Here is a 13,245-nt window from a genome sequence, read left to right as displayed (position 1 = left end):
GGTCTCTTCCCACCCAAACCATTCCCTGATTGTTACTCTGTATTAGGAAGGTGAGTGGATAGAAATTACCAATTTTTCCAAAAATCAAGCAAAGCTTTTCAGTCTGTGCTGAAGTGGCTGCTAAAGGGGATCCCTGAAGGTGCAACTCCTGCAAGCCCCAGAGGCAGCAGTGACATGTGCAGCTCCCTGGTGAGGCAGGACAAGTCCTTCCTCTTCCTCACACTGCTCCCTGCATTTCCTGAGCCTGCCTGCAAACAGTGCCAGCAAAAGGAGCTCCTCATGCACTGAAGGATGGCTCAGGCAATTCCAGGAGGTCCTGCCAGGTGTGGGGACAGGTCTGGCACTGCTGACCCTGCCCATTGTGGTGCTGCCCCCTGCTCTCAGCTGCTCTGGGAACAGCCCTCCCACCGTGGCTGGGGCTTCTCTTCCTGCTGCTGCTCCTCATCTTCTGCCAAGGGACACAATTGTGTTTGTGATATTTCATTTGCCTTGAAATATCCTGGAATGGTTTGGATTGGAAGGGACCTTACAGAGCATCCCATCCCACCCCTGCCATGGCAGGGACACCCCACTGTCCCAGGGTGCTCCCAGCCCTGTCCAGCCTGGCCTTGGACACTGCCAGGGATCCAGGGGCTGCCCACCCTCACGGGGAACAATTCCTCATTCCCAATATCCCGTTCATCCCTGCCCTCTGGCACTGGGAGCCATTCCCTGTGTCCTGTCCCTCCATCCCTTGCCCAAAGTCCCTCTCCTGGAGCCCCTTTGGACCCTGTGCAGGAGTCACCTCATCCCTGGTGGTGAGAGGGGAGCCCTTTGTGCCTTTTTGTCACCAGGTCAATGCAGGCTGGGGACAGAAAATCTCTCTTTTTTAATAGCTCTCAGCTTTAAACTGTAACCCAGAACGTGAGTGGGGCAGCACAGAAAGCAGAAGCGTTTCCCTGACTCTGAGCAGGGCTTTGTTTCCTCCCTGCATGCAATAACTGCCCTTGTTACCAAATTTATCCAAATGCAGAACTAAAAGATCTGATAGGTTTTTTCCTTGGCCAGATTCTGTTATCTTTGGGCTGTGGTGTGTGTGCTAAGTACCACAGAGGGAACTTGTTTCTGCAATGTGACAAATTCAGCAAAATTATCTCTTGGTACCATCTTCACCAGCAGTTGTCAGTTTTATTATCTGAGTCAGATTATTGTTTATGCAGACATTTACTATAATACTGCATAAATATTATTTTTATTTATATATAATCTTTATATATATAAATGCATAATATATTATATATTATTTATATATTTTATATGTATATATAAAAAGCAAAGCTGGCACAGCTGAAAACACAGTTAGTAAAATACCTAATGCAGCCTGAAGTAGAGAAAGTGTTTTGAAGCCAAGGAATTTATAAGAGAAATCTCTGAAATGCTGCCAGTTTGAGCAAGAGGTGCAAAGCTTAGTAACAAGTGAGGACAGGGTGAGTACAGCCTGCTCACACCTTGTTGTTACTCCAGGTTTGTAGCAGCTTCTGCTCTGAGCAATGAGTTTATTGAATTATGAACATCAAAATTCCTGTGTTTTACTTAGGGCAATGGATTTTACTATTATGGAAGAAAATGGAAGTGATAAGGCTTGGTTGATGAACATAATGATTTTAGAACACATTAATTAAGAAGAGAGCTCACAAGTGCCTATTTCGAGCAGATGGAAAATTCAGGAAATCATCAGAGAGGTAATTGCAGTGGTTATGGAGCCAGAAAAAAAAGGGAAGGAGCTCCTGAAGGGAAGCTGAAGGGGAAAGGATCTGACAGAAAAGTTGCCAGTCTCACCTTAGTGCCCAGGGCACAAACCTGGCTGTGGGGAACAGAGAGAAGGTGCAAGACAGGGGGGAAAATGTGAATAATAACAGAGAGCAAGGATTGTGCCTGGGGGAGATGCTGACTCCTCATCCTGGAAAAGGGAGATGGCACCAGCTGCAGTGCAGGGGTGAATGAGCAGCTGCCACAGGAGAGGGGACACTGAAATGTGGGAATTGTGGCTGAGGAGCCTCAGAGGTGGCAATAACAACCATGGAGCACCAAGCACAATGGGAATGGCTGCAGCAAGGTGGGGAGAAGCAGGGTGGGACTGGTACAGAGCCAGCTGCAGGGAAGAGGGGGAAATAAAACCCAAAGAGAGGGAAATAAAACCCACCTGTGGAGGAGAATCAGCAGCCTGGAGACTGGGAATGGGCACAAACACCTCTGGCTGCCCTTTCCCAGGGGCTGGGCCCAGCCTGGGGCTCGTGCTTCATCAGCCCACAGCCCTCAGGAGCTCTGGGTGCACCCATGCTGCATGAAAAGGAGTATTGGGAGAAAAGCCCTGCATGAACCAGCTGGGAAAAATGCAAAATGCAGTTTGACAGGGACACCATCATCTTCATCATCATCGTCACCTCCACAGACAGGTCCAGGCAGTGCTGCAGCCACAAGAAAGTGCCCTGAAGAACACAGAACATAAATTGGGATTCAGGAGTAGCACTGAACATGAAAGTTCAGGAATAGCACTGAAAATAAAAGTTCAGGAATAGCACAGGAGCAGCCAGGATCAGTGGATAGCTGTTGTTCCTGTCACCTGTTCACCCCCAGATGAAGGCTTCACTCCTCACTTCACCTTTATCCCCTTTGCCATGTCAGTGCCGGGGTTGCTGGCACTGAAATTCAGGATTCTGGGAGCTGGGCAGGGAGAAGTTGCATGAGAAGAGGTGAGCAGGTGGAGGATCAGCACCACCACATCTCCTTGCTGCCAGGAGTGTGCTGATCATCACACCTCGGGCTCTCCCACCCTGGAGGCCTTTTCCAGCCTGGATGATTCTGGAATTCCAAGGTTCCCTGTGCCCCTCATGCCTCCAGGGATGCATCTGGGCCCAAAATGCTGCTGGACCAGAGGTGACTCAGGGTAGGGGCCACCTTCAGCCTTTGGTTCCTCATTTGTTTTCCTTTGGATCCTCTGAGTCTCTCCAGTAATTCCAGCAGCAGAGCCCCAAACCTGTCTCTGCCTCCTGCATTGTGCAGACCTTAAATTGCAAATAAACTTGATAATAGAGGAGAGGAACTGAGGAAGACTGAGTAATGAGACAAGATCAAGACTTGGATACCACGGTGCTGCGAAGCCTCAAAGCACTGATAACAGATAAAATCAAATTATCAGAATCTGGGTGTATTTCAGAATTAAAAAGAATGGTTTTAATTAAAATAATTCCAGGGGAGAAGGAAGTCAAGTATCATTAGCCATGTTTTATGCTCTTCCCATAACTTCATATCAATGTGAGAGCTGCTGTTCCTAGCACTATGGAATGGTTTGGATTGGAAGGGGCCTTTAAAACTCACGAGTGTAAAACTCATCACCTTTGGCTGCTCCAAGCCCTGTGCAGCCTGGTCTAGAGCCCTTTGTCAGGTTTTTGTGACTCCCATTATGGGAGTTTTTATAAAATACCATTCCCATTTTGTCCCAGCCCTCCCAGGGCCCCATCACTCCCAGGACAGGCAGTGTGAATCATGAGGTGTAACACAAGCATCTGAAACCCTGCTGGAAATGCTCATGCATTTATTTGGGTGCTGATCTGTTTGAGGGTGCATTTAATGGTGGCAGGGGGCCATCCCTGCAGGTGGAACCCCAGGAGCAGGGGATCACAGCAGAGCTTGGCTCTGGGTGAGGCCAGCCCTCCTCCTGCAGGCTGGCTTTGCTGGGGTTAAGCAGCAGAGCAGGTTCCAGGAGCTGTGGGGGGAGGAGGATGGAGCAGATTGCCAAGGCACAATTACAGTAAATGAAGGAAGCACAGCCCACACCTGTGCCTGGGACCCTGCTCTCCAATGCAGCCCTGATTGCATCTCCAGGGGCTTCCCGGAGGTAAAGTGTCAATTAGTGTAATGACCCTGGACTTTGTCCACTCTGCTCCCTCCTTCTGAGCCGGGAATAATTTCATGGACGCTGGGGGATCTCTTTTAGCAAGCTCCTCACAACACCACCTGCTCACCCTCTCCTCCTTGCAGTGCTATTCCCAGCCCTCCTCGCCGGGATTGCTGGGCTGGAATAGGAAATGCAGCTCACCCTGGAGGCTGCTCCTCCCAGACAATGGTGCCCGGGCACCTGGACAGATAATTGCACCTCTTTGTGGGGCAGGGAATGCAGCAAACCTGGCCCTGCAGCCCAGGCCTGCATGTGCACTCCAGGAGAGGATGGGACTCCAGGCAGGAGAGGTTCCCAGCTCCCCTAACAGCTCTGGCTGATTACCATGAGGTAATTATCCCCATTTTACATGCAAATTCCAGGCACTCTTGCAGATTTTGTCTCAAAATGCATTTGCTTAGGGCTGGAGGCAGTTTTAACTCCTGTGCAGTCAGTAAATACTTCACAAATCCGTGGATGTGGGATTTTGGGGCTTGTTGTGGAGCTGCACAGTAATATCTGAGATAAAACTGAGCCATGGGGCCAAGGCAGGAAAACCAACCCACATGGAATGGAGATTCAATGGGGTCAAGAAATGAAAACCAAGCTCCATGGAGCAGGGATGGATGGACATTGGGAAGGAATTCCTGGCTCTGAGGGTGGGCAGGCCCTGGCACAGGGTGCCCAGAGAAGCTGTGGCTACCCCTGGATCCCTGGCAGTGCCCAAGGGCAGGTTGGACAGGGCTGGGAGCACCTGGGATGGTGGAAGGTGTCCCTGCCATGGCAGGGGTGGAATATATGGGAGTTTTAAATCTCCTCCCACCCAAAGATTGTTCGGATTCTATGAAATTCAGGAGCTTCTCAGGATCCTCTGGGTTTCAGGGTGGTCCTTCAGCTCTGTCCAGCAGGATCCAGGCAGCTGGGTGTGAGAGCAGCAGCTCCAGCTCCTCATCCCACGTTCCCTTCCTGCTCTCTATCAGCACAGCCCCACAATCAGCCTCTGCCTGGCTGCCTGCCCAGCTGGGATATTTATAGGGTTTACTGGAAACGCTTGGCACATCGCTGGCCTTCCAAATGTGATTGTTTTGCAAAGAAGGAAATTAGCTGGAGTGTGGGGCTGCTGGCCAGCCTGGCCTGGGAGCAGGGGGAGCCCGAGGTCAGGACCCAGCTGCATTGGTTCTTTTATCTTCACAAGGAATTTGCCGCTCTCTGGGGGGGGTTTGGTGGTTTTTAAGTGACTCTTAAGGTGATGGACAAAGAGAGATCTTTGTTAGGAGTCCTGCTTTTTAGAAGTACTTGGGATATTAGTGAAGTGCACCCTGAGCCACTCCAGCAAATGGCTGCTGGAGGAATCGGGTGGGTCAGGATCTGGTCATTAGAAGCACATTTTGGGGCATGGCAGATGGCTCCCAGCTTGGAATAATCAAGCTGTAGTGGAGGAATGTGGATGGGGCAGAACCTCAGCATTTTGTGCAGTGGGGGAGGTATTTTTGTCTTGGACAAGGCCCTTCTATTCTTTTCCTCTGTGTTTGCATAATTTTAGTTCATTTCCTTGGTGGTTGTGGAGTTGTACTGGCCCGGGGTTGTGTTTCAAACCCTTCCTGAGAACACTCTTGTAAAACAAAATATTGACATTCCCTTCTGTTCCCTGCAGCAAACGCCTCCCCTCTGCCGGGGCAGGTGTGCAGGAGAGCTCTTGGAAAAGGGGGGAGAGTGTGGGGAGCTGCTGAGCTCAGGTGGGACAGCTGCAAGGGCTGTCTTGGGAAATTCTGTCCTCAGCTGTCTGGGAAGGTGTTTGTCCTGTGTCTGGGAAGTGTCCCTGGGTAATCGCTGAAGGGACAACCCAGAAATGTCCTTTATTTGCTAAGACAATTCCCTTGGGAGGCCACATGAGCTCCTAGCAGATCTGCACGAGGAGGAAGCATTTGGGGCCCCTGGAGCAGCAGTTTGGGAGGCTGAGCTGCTCTGGAGGCAGGTGATTTCTGGGGAGGACAGGCCCTGCCATCCTCATTGCCCTGAGCAGAGCCCCTGCACCCTGCCAGCCTGGATTCCATCTCCTGCAGACTGTGGGTGTTTGCACATCTCCTCCTCCTCGGGGGCACCAGAGTGACCCCCAGCAGTAACCCCTGTGCTTTCCCCTGCAGCTTTGCCAGTGAGGAGTACCAGCAGGCTGTGCAGCACATCTCAGGGCTGGTGCAGCAGCACAGGGCCACCCTGGTGCCAGGCCAGCCCCAGCTGAACGTGTGTGACCAGGCTGTCATGGTGAGTGCTGAAGCACAAAGGCACGGGGACTCCTTGGGTTGAAATACATTTTGTGAAGGTTTTATAAACTGGCAGTGGTGGGAAGGGATGATGAAGAGATGCACAATTACCTGATAGTGGATTCCTTGCTTAGAGACAGGGCAGATCCTTCTTCTCCTTTCTAATCCCCTTCTGCAGTTCTCAGAATCCTGGAACTGTGGAATCCTGTAGTGGTTTGGGTGGGAAGGGACCTTAGAGCCCCTCCAGTGCCACCCTGCCATGGCAGGGACACCTCCCACTGCCCCAGGTGCTGCCAGCCCTGTCCAGCCTGGCCTTGGGCACTGCCAGGGATCCAGGGGCAGCCACAGCTGCTCTGGGCCTGCCCACCCTCACAGGGAACAATTCCTGCCCAATATCCCATCCAGCCCTGCCCTCTTTGCTTTGAGTCTTCTATGGGACATTTTCAGTGATGTATCTTTAGTCTCCTCCAATTCCCCCTGTGCCTGAATTTTCCAAAGTCTTTCTTGAAATTGAATTTTTTCAGTTCTGTTTGCTCTTTCAAGTCTCCTGTTGGAAAGTTACAGTTTGGCTTCCCTGTCAAACCGTGCTTGGTTTGTTGAGAACCTGGGAGAGGAACTGGATAATCTGGGGGAGGTTGTCACTTGACAGGAGGTTATGTATCCCAGGGAATGTGTCTGTGGGCTGACAGACAAAATAGTAACAGGCAAAATCTTCTTACAGACAAAAAGCCTTGGAACAGGCTCTGACAAAATAGTAACAGGCAAAACCTTCCTGATAATAAATAAATAAATCATCTCCTGAATCAGTCAGAACCTGCTGCCTCTGGTCTGTCACCAGCAAAGAGCTGTGTCCCCTCAGTAACAAGGCAAAGATCTCCCTTAGCTTTGGCCCATCTCTTTATTTTTGGATGTTAAATAGGAAAAAGATTTGAGGGCCCATTGTTTCTGTGTTTTCTTTCCTCATTCAACTTTTCCCTTAATAAACACTGTTCTCTCTTCCTCTGGGACTTTTGGGTTCAGGCACTGTCCCCAGGGCCTGGCTGCTGCCAGAGGCAGCACTGCAAAGCATTTCTTCCAGAACTGCTTCCCAAATGGAAGGGAGGGCTGGGGGGATCCTGGTCCCAGGGGAAATGTTTCAGTCCCAGCAGGAAACCCAGTGAGTTTTCCATGGCCACTACCCCAAAGTATCAGGCACAGATTGCTGCCTTTGGGAGCAGGAATGAAGCCGAGCAAACCTTTAGGGAGGGACTATTGCTGGGTGGGCTGGGGGCTAAATCTGGTGTTGGGGGGTGCTGGGAGATAAAGATAATTTACTGCCACTATCTCCTGTCACCTGATGATTTGATAAGGGTGTTTGATGTATTTGGGAGAGAGGAGGAGAATTGTCTTTACTTACATATAAACAAAGTGTGTGGAAATGTTCAGGGAAGTGTTCAAGGCCACGGAGGGACAGGGCACAGGGAATGGCTCCCCCTGCCAGAGGATGGGGTGGATGGGATATTGGGAATGAGGAATTGTCCCTGGGAGCTGTGGCTGCCCCTGCATCCCTGGCAGTGCCCCAGGCCAGGCTGGATGGGATTTGGAGCACCTGGGACAGTGGGAGGTGTCCCTGCCATGGCAGGGGTGGCACTGGGTGGGCTTTGAGTCCCTTCCCAGCCAGACACTGCAGGATTCCAGGACAGCAGCTGGCTCCTGGTGCAGCTCCTGCAGAGCAGAGAGGGAGGCAGGGGCAGGGAGGTGTTTGCAGCCCATCCCTGCTGGACCCCACTGCCCAGGGAGCTCCCCCCGAGGCTCTGCTGGGTGTTCCTGCTGGGTGAGCGTGGCAGAAGCTGCTCTGCAGCCCGGGGTGTCCCCGGGGCTGCAGGAGGCAGCACAGACCCTTTATTGTTCTGCTTTTTCAAAAGAACAAACATTGCACTTCATGTGTTCCTTTGGCTCTCAGTTCCTTCTGCAGGGTGCTCTGGATTTTCCAGCCGTGGTTGCACATTTTGAACCAGAGGAGCAGATTTAGAAAACGACATTAATTGTTCAGCAAGCCTGCAGAGCCCTCGGTGCAGAGGTCTGCTCCTCTGCAGGAATTGCTGGTGTCTCACTGCCATCTGTTGTCAGCTCCATGGAACAAAAACCTGCTCCAGTGGTGTTTTCCTGGGGTTGAGCATTTATTTTCTGTAGGAATTTAGTTCCAAGAAAACAGAAATACTTGCAGGGTGAAAATCAGCGAAATGAAAGGCAGGAGGTCAGTGTTGAACTGGCGTTTAATAGGGGACAGCAGGAATGTCCCATGGATGGACACAGCTGAGAGAGGGAGGCACAAAAAATTCCTGAAGGCAGAGTGGGAAGTGTTATCTGCCCTTCCCATGACCACAATCCCAAATTTGTAATGGCAAAACCTCAGTGAAATTAAAAATGTTCATCTATCCAAATTCCTTCCTCCATTAATCTCTCTGGAAGCTGAGGCTGGCAGTGGATCTCCTTTTTCTGTTCCACACATTCAGGTAGCTCCAGAAACGTGGAAACAAGACAAACAAATAGTTTTGGTGTGCAGGCACTGGAAGACGTGTCTCAGGAATGCTTCCTGCTCCCTCTGCCCGTGGACCCCTCCATCAAAACACTCATTAAAATACCATTAAAATACCATTAAAATTCTTATCTCTCTCACACCCTTGGCCTTGTGCTGCCTTCTGCCTCCTCAGGACAGTGCCTGGATATTGCAGTGCTGACAGTGGGAACTGCCCTGGGCTGCCAGGGTGTCCCCAAAACCTCCTGCTCTGTTCCTCTGTGCTGCCACAGCAGGGTCAGCAGCACGCCCAAGCTGGGCTGGGAGAGGCCAGGAGGGACTGGAGTGTCCCAGCACAGGGAATCCTGCACAGCCCAGCATTTGCAGCCTTTCCCAGCTTTGATTTGAGCACTGTTTGGAGTGGGGAAGTTTATGAGCCCAGAGGCTTGGGCTGCTAGAGGAGTTTCATTTTTCAAGCAGCACATAAAAGTGTCTTTGTGAGGATCATAAAGAGCTGCTTGGGGTGAGAGCTTAGCAGATACTTGGTGTGAATCATCTTTCTGTCTGTTTCTGTTTGTTTTTAACAGAATTGGGCCCCTCCGGGCTGCGAGAAGCTTGGGAAGTGCCTGAAAGCACCAGAGTCTGATCCTAAGAAATGCTCTTGGCCTCACTGATGGCTGCAGCCCTGCAGAGCTGCCCACAGGACATCCAGTGTGCAATGCCTGCTCCTGTTGGCACTCCTGTTTACACAGGAAGGGTGTGATGTGTGCATGATATCATCACTCGCTCTTCCAAAAGGGCCAGTGTTTATATTCCTCATGCTCAGGGTTTAGCCTCTACTCCTCTCTTCCCCCAGCTCTTTCCCTAAATGGTAACTCCAGGGAGATTGGGTCAGCTGGAAAAGCTCTCTGGACTCTGCCACCAGCTCCAGAATGCCCTGGATCACTCCTGCTCCTTCCACCCAGCCTTGCTCCCTCAGCTGCCCCAACAGGAGCCACGGGACAGTCAGGAAACTCAGAGCTGCCAGGGAGCCCTGCCCAAACTGCCCATGGTTTGTTTGCCTGTGGCTTGTTGTTTTAACATTTCATTTCCATTGTGAGCTCTGGACATCAACTTGTTTTTGCTTTCTCCCCAAGTCTGTGAGCTCTGGGTGCAAACCAGGCATCGCTCCTGCTCACAGCTGGGGGCTTTGGATCCAGGGAGAATGCCCTGAATTCCTTCCATGTGTAGCTGCAAGCATTCCCAGGTGATGGTTTCAGGAAAGGTGGGGATTGGGGTTACAGCCCTGCCAAGGCCTGCAGGAGCTCCAGGAGGGCTGCAGAGGGAATTTGGGCAAGGGATGGAGGGACAGGACACAGGGAATGGCTCCCACTGCCAGAGGGCAGGGATGGGTGGGATATTGGGAAGCAATTCCTCCTTGCAGGAGTGGTGAGGCCCTGGCACAGGTGCCCAGAGCAGCTGTGGCTGCCCCTGCATCCCTCAAGTGTCCAAGGCCAGGCTGGTTGGGGCTTGGAGCACCTGGGACAGTGGAAGTGGAGCTGCACTGGGAGAGCTTTGAGGTCTTTTCCAGCCCAGACCATTCCAGGATTCTGTTGCCAATGGTTGGTGCAGGACGTTTATGGGGGTCAGCTGTTCATTTCAGGGCTTTCCTTCATCTCCAGAAATCTGGGTCTAAAGCTGCTCCAAGCCCTGCTTCCCATCTGGTGCTCTGGGCTCAGAAATGCCCCTTGGCACCAGCACTTAACTCTTGCCCCATTTCCAGCACATGCTCTCCCAGGAATTCTCCTTGTGCAAACCTTCCCCAGCCTGGCTGCTGCTCTCCTGGGGAACACAGGATCAGCCTTTGCTCAATGCCACAGGGCAGATCCCTGCTCTGCCCTGGAGCCTGCTCCACACCCTTCCCCATCTCCAATAAACCTGTCTGGAGCCAGACCAGCCTCCCCTGGGCCCTCAGGGCAGCAGCTGGAGGGAGCCTGAGCATGTTTGGGTTCACACTGAAAGAGGGGAGGTTTAGCTTGGATATAAGGAAGGAATTGTTCCCTGTGAGGGTGGGGAGGCCCTGGCACAGAGTGCCCAGAGAAGCTTGGAGCAGTCTGGGATAGTGGAAGGTGTCCCTGCCCATGGCAGGGGGTGGAGCAAGGTCAGCTTTAAATCCCTTCCCACCCACACCATTCCATGATTCTCCACTGGTCCCACAACAGCTCCACTTCCACCCCTGCAGTGTTTTCCACAGCACAGGTGCCTTCTCTGTGTGATGTTGTGCTGCCTTAGGAAAATCCAGGTGCTCTGTACCCGGAAACAGCTCAAATCCCTCCCCAGCTAAGCTTGGAGCTGCTGGAGAGCTCTGCCCTTGTGCCAGCTCCAGGCTCCAGCTGCTTCCTACCCCCCTGTAACCCCAAACCCTCCCATTCCCCCATCCCATGCTTTATGTACCTCCCTGGTAATCCCTGCTGTGTGTCTCATGCTGGACAATCCCATTAAACTGGAATGACAGCAGCCCTTGGGTCAGCTCTTGCTGTTGCACCTCTCAGAAATCCCAGCCAGCATTTCAGGGATCCCTGCACATGTGCAAGTGCCATTTGTTTATAGCCCACATTTCTCAGGATGTTCCTGCTTGTCCTTCAAGTGAATCACGGCATTTCCAGCTCACCCATAACATTCCTCCTTGTTTAGACACAGCTCAAGGCTTGGGAGATGTGGCCAGCAGCTCCCTCAGAGGGGAGCTCAGGGCTGCTCCAGCTCTGCTTTGGGGCTTCTCCATGTCCAGGGAGGGGAATGGAGCTGGAAAGGGGCTGGAGGATCCTGAGGGAGCTGGGAAGGGAATGGAGAATCCTGAGGGAGCTGGGAAGGGAATGGAGGATCCTGAGGGAGCTGGGAAAGGGAATGGAGAATCCTGAGGGAGCTGGGAAGGGAATGGAGGATCCTGAGGGAGCTGGGAAAGGGAATGGAGAATCCTGAGGGAGCTGGGAAAGGGAATTGAGAATCCTGAGGGAGCTGGGAAAGGGAATTGAGAATCCTGAGGGAGCTGGGAAGGGAATGGAGAATCCTGAGGGAGCTGGGAAAGGGAATGGGGAATCCTGAGGGAGCTGAGAAGGGAATGGGGAATCCTGAGGGAGCTGAGGGGGCTCAGCCTGGAGCAAAGGAGGCTCAGGGGCCCCTCCTGGCTCTGCACAGCTCCTGGGACAGGGAACAGGGACAGGATCAGAGTTGTGCCAGGGGATATTGAGTTGAATATCAGGGAATTTTATTCATGGGAAGGGTGAAAAGCAGGGCACAGGGCAGGGGTGATATCCCAGCCCTGAAGTGTTGAAACCCCCTGGATGTGGCATTGGGGTGACCATGGTGCTGAGGGCTGGATTTGATCTCTGAGGTCTTTTCCAGCCTCAGTGGCTTTGATTCCACAGTTGTGTCCCTGGGGCTGTGTCAGAGCCCTGCACTCACTGTAAAATCCAACCAGAGGAGGGAGTCCCTGGCTGCAGCTCCCTGGCAATCCTGTCAGCCCTCAAATCCTTGTGAGGAAACAGCCCTGGTGGGGTTCTGTGCTGCTTAGGAAGAGATCCCCAGGATCAGAGCTGGGCCTGGCCAAGCTCCTCAGTCCCAGAGTTTGCTGTGGCCACCTCCTCCCTGTCCTCTGCCTGCTGCTCCCTCCCCTGCTCTGTCACAGCTGCCTTTGGGAGATGCTGCTTTGCCCCTGGACTTGCACTGAGCAGCCATGGGGTTTGTCCCCCTCCCAGCACAGCAAAGCCTCATTCCTCATCCCTGGAGCGATCTCAGGACACAGATCCTGCAGGGAAATGCTGCACTTGAAAGCAAGTAAGTGAAGCCATGACGTGTCTGTTTAGAGTAAAAGGACACGAAGCAGATCATAAATTACCAGGGTTTAATGTGACAAAGCTTCTGCTTTAAGTTTAAATAGGAATAGTTGTTTTCCAGCTGGATAATAGGAGGAATTTTAAATGAATGCCTTTCCTAAAATTGTACAGATTTAAAAGTGGTGAGCTGAAGAACTCATCAGGGAAAATAAACTAATTTATCAGCAGTGCAGTCTGTGATTTCACCTGTGAGCCAAGGGAGTGACACCTGCTTTGGGGCACTCTCCCAGATTTTCCTCATGGATCATGGAACTGACTGGGGTTAAAATAACTTGGTTTGTTTTCCTGGAATTATTTTTACCTGGATCAGTCTCCCAGCCAGGGCCAGCACAAGGGTGGGGATGGTGCCTGCAGCCCCCACTGCCCACTCAGGGCACAAAGTGGCCGCATCTGCCTTTAAAAACCATCCTGAGCTGCTGCCCTGAAACTTCCCAGCTCAGGAACTGGGGCTGGAGGGATTTCCTGCCCACTCAGGGACCTGCAGCAGCCAAACTGCTCTGGTGGTGGCTTCTGTTCTCCAGCAGAGACAGAAATGCCAAAGGAATGCTGGAGTTTGGGGCTGTGATGTTCCTTTCTTTATGTTTATTATGCTGAGCACTAAAAGCTCCATCTCTTCCTGGCCTAAGAGTCCAAAGAATTTCTTTCTTGCCTTTAATTTCCAATTAGCTGAGCCTCTCAAGCCTCCCAGCTCTGCCCCTG

At 52.0% G+C, this 13,245-nt stretch overlaps 1 protein-coding gene across 4 annotated transcripts in view; it reads left to right on the top strand.

Annotated features, from left to right (window-relative positions):
• Positions 1 to 11,170, top strand: part of GALNS (galactosamine (N-acetyl)-6-sulfatase) — a 41,553-nt gene extending 30,383 nt beyond the window's left edge. For all 4 annotated transcript variants that reach the window (XM_063168195.1, XM_063168196.1, XM_063168198.1 and 1 more), the window contains 2 exons: positions 6,061 to 6,178; positions 9,262 to 11,170. In XM_063168195.1, the coding sequence (XP_063024265.1) occupies positions 6,061 to 6,178; positions 9,262 to 9,348 (205 nt within the window). In that variant the 3' untranslated portion in view covers positions 9,349 to 11,170. The remainder of the gene's footprint in view (positions 1 to 6,060; positions 6,179 to 9,261) is intronic.
• The last annotated feature ends 2,075 nt before the right edge of the window (positions 11,171 to 13,245 follow it).

The sequence above is a fragment of the Melospiza melodia genome, chromosome 13 (genome assembly GCF_035770615.1).
Source record: "Melospiza melodia melodia isolate bMelMel2 chromosome 13, bMelMel2.pri, whole genome shotgun sequence".
Lineage (NCBI taxonomy): Eukaryota > Metazoa > Chordata > Aves > Passeriformes > Passerellidae > Melospiza > Melospiza melodia.
The sequence above is the reverse complement of the archived record's forward strand: the minus strand, read 5'-3'. Positions and strand labels throughout refer to the sequence as shown.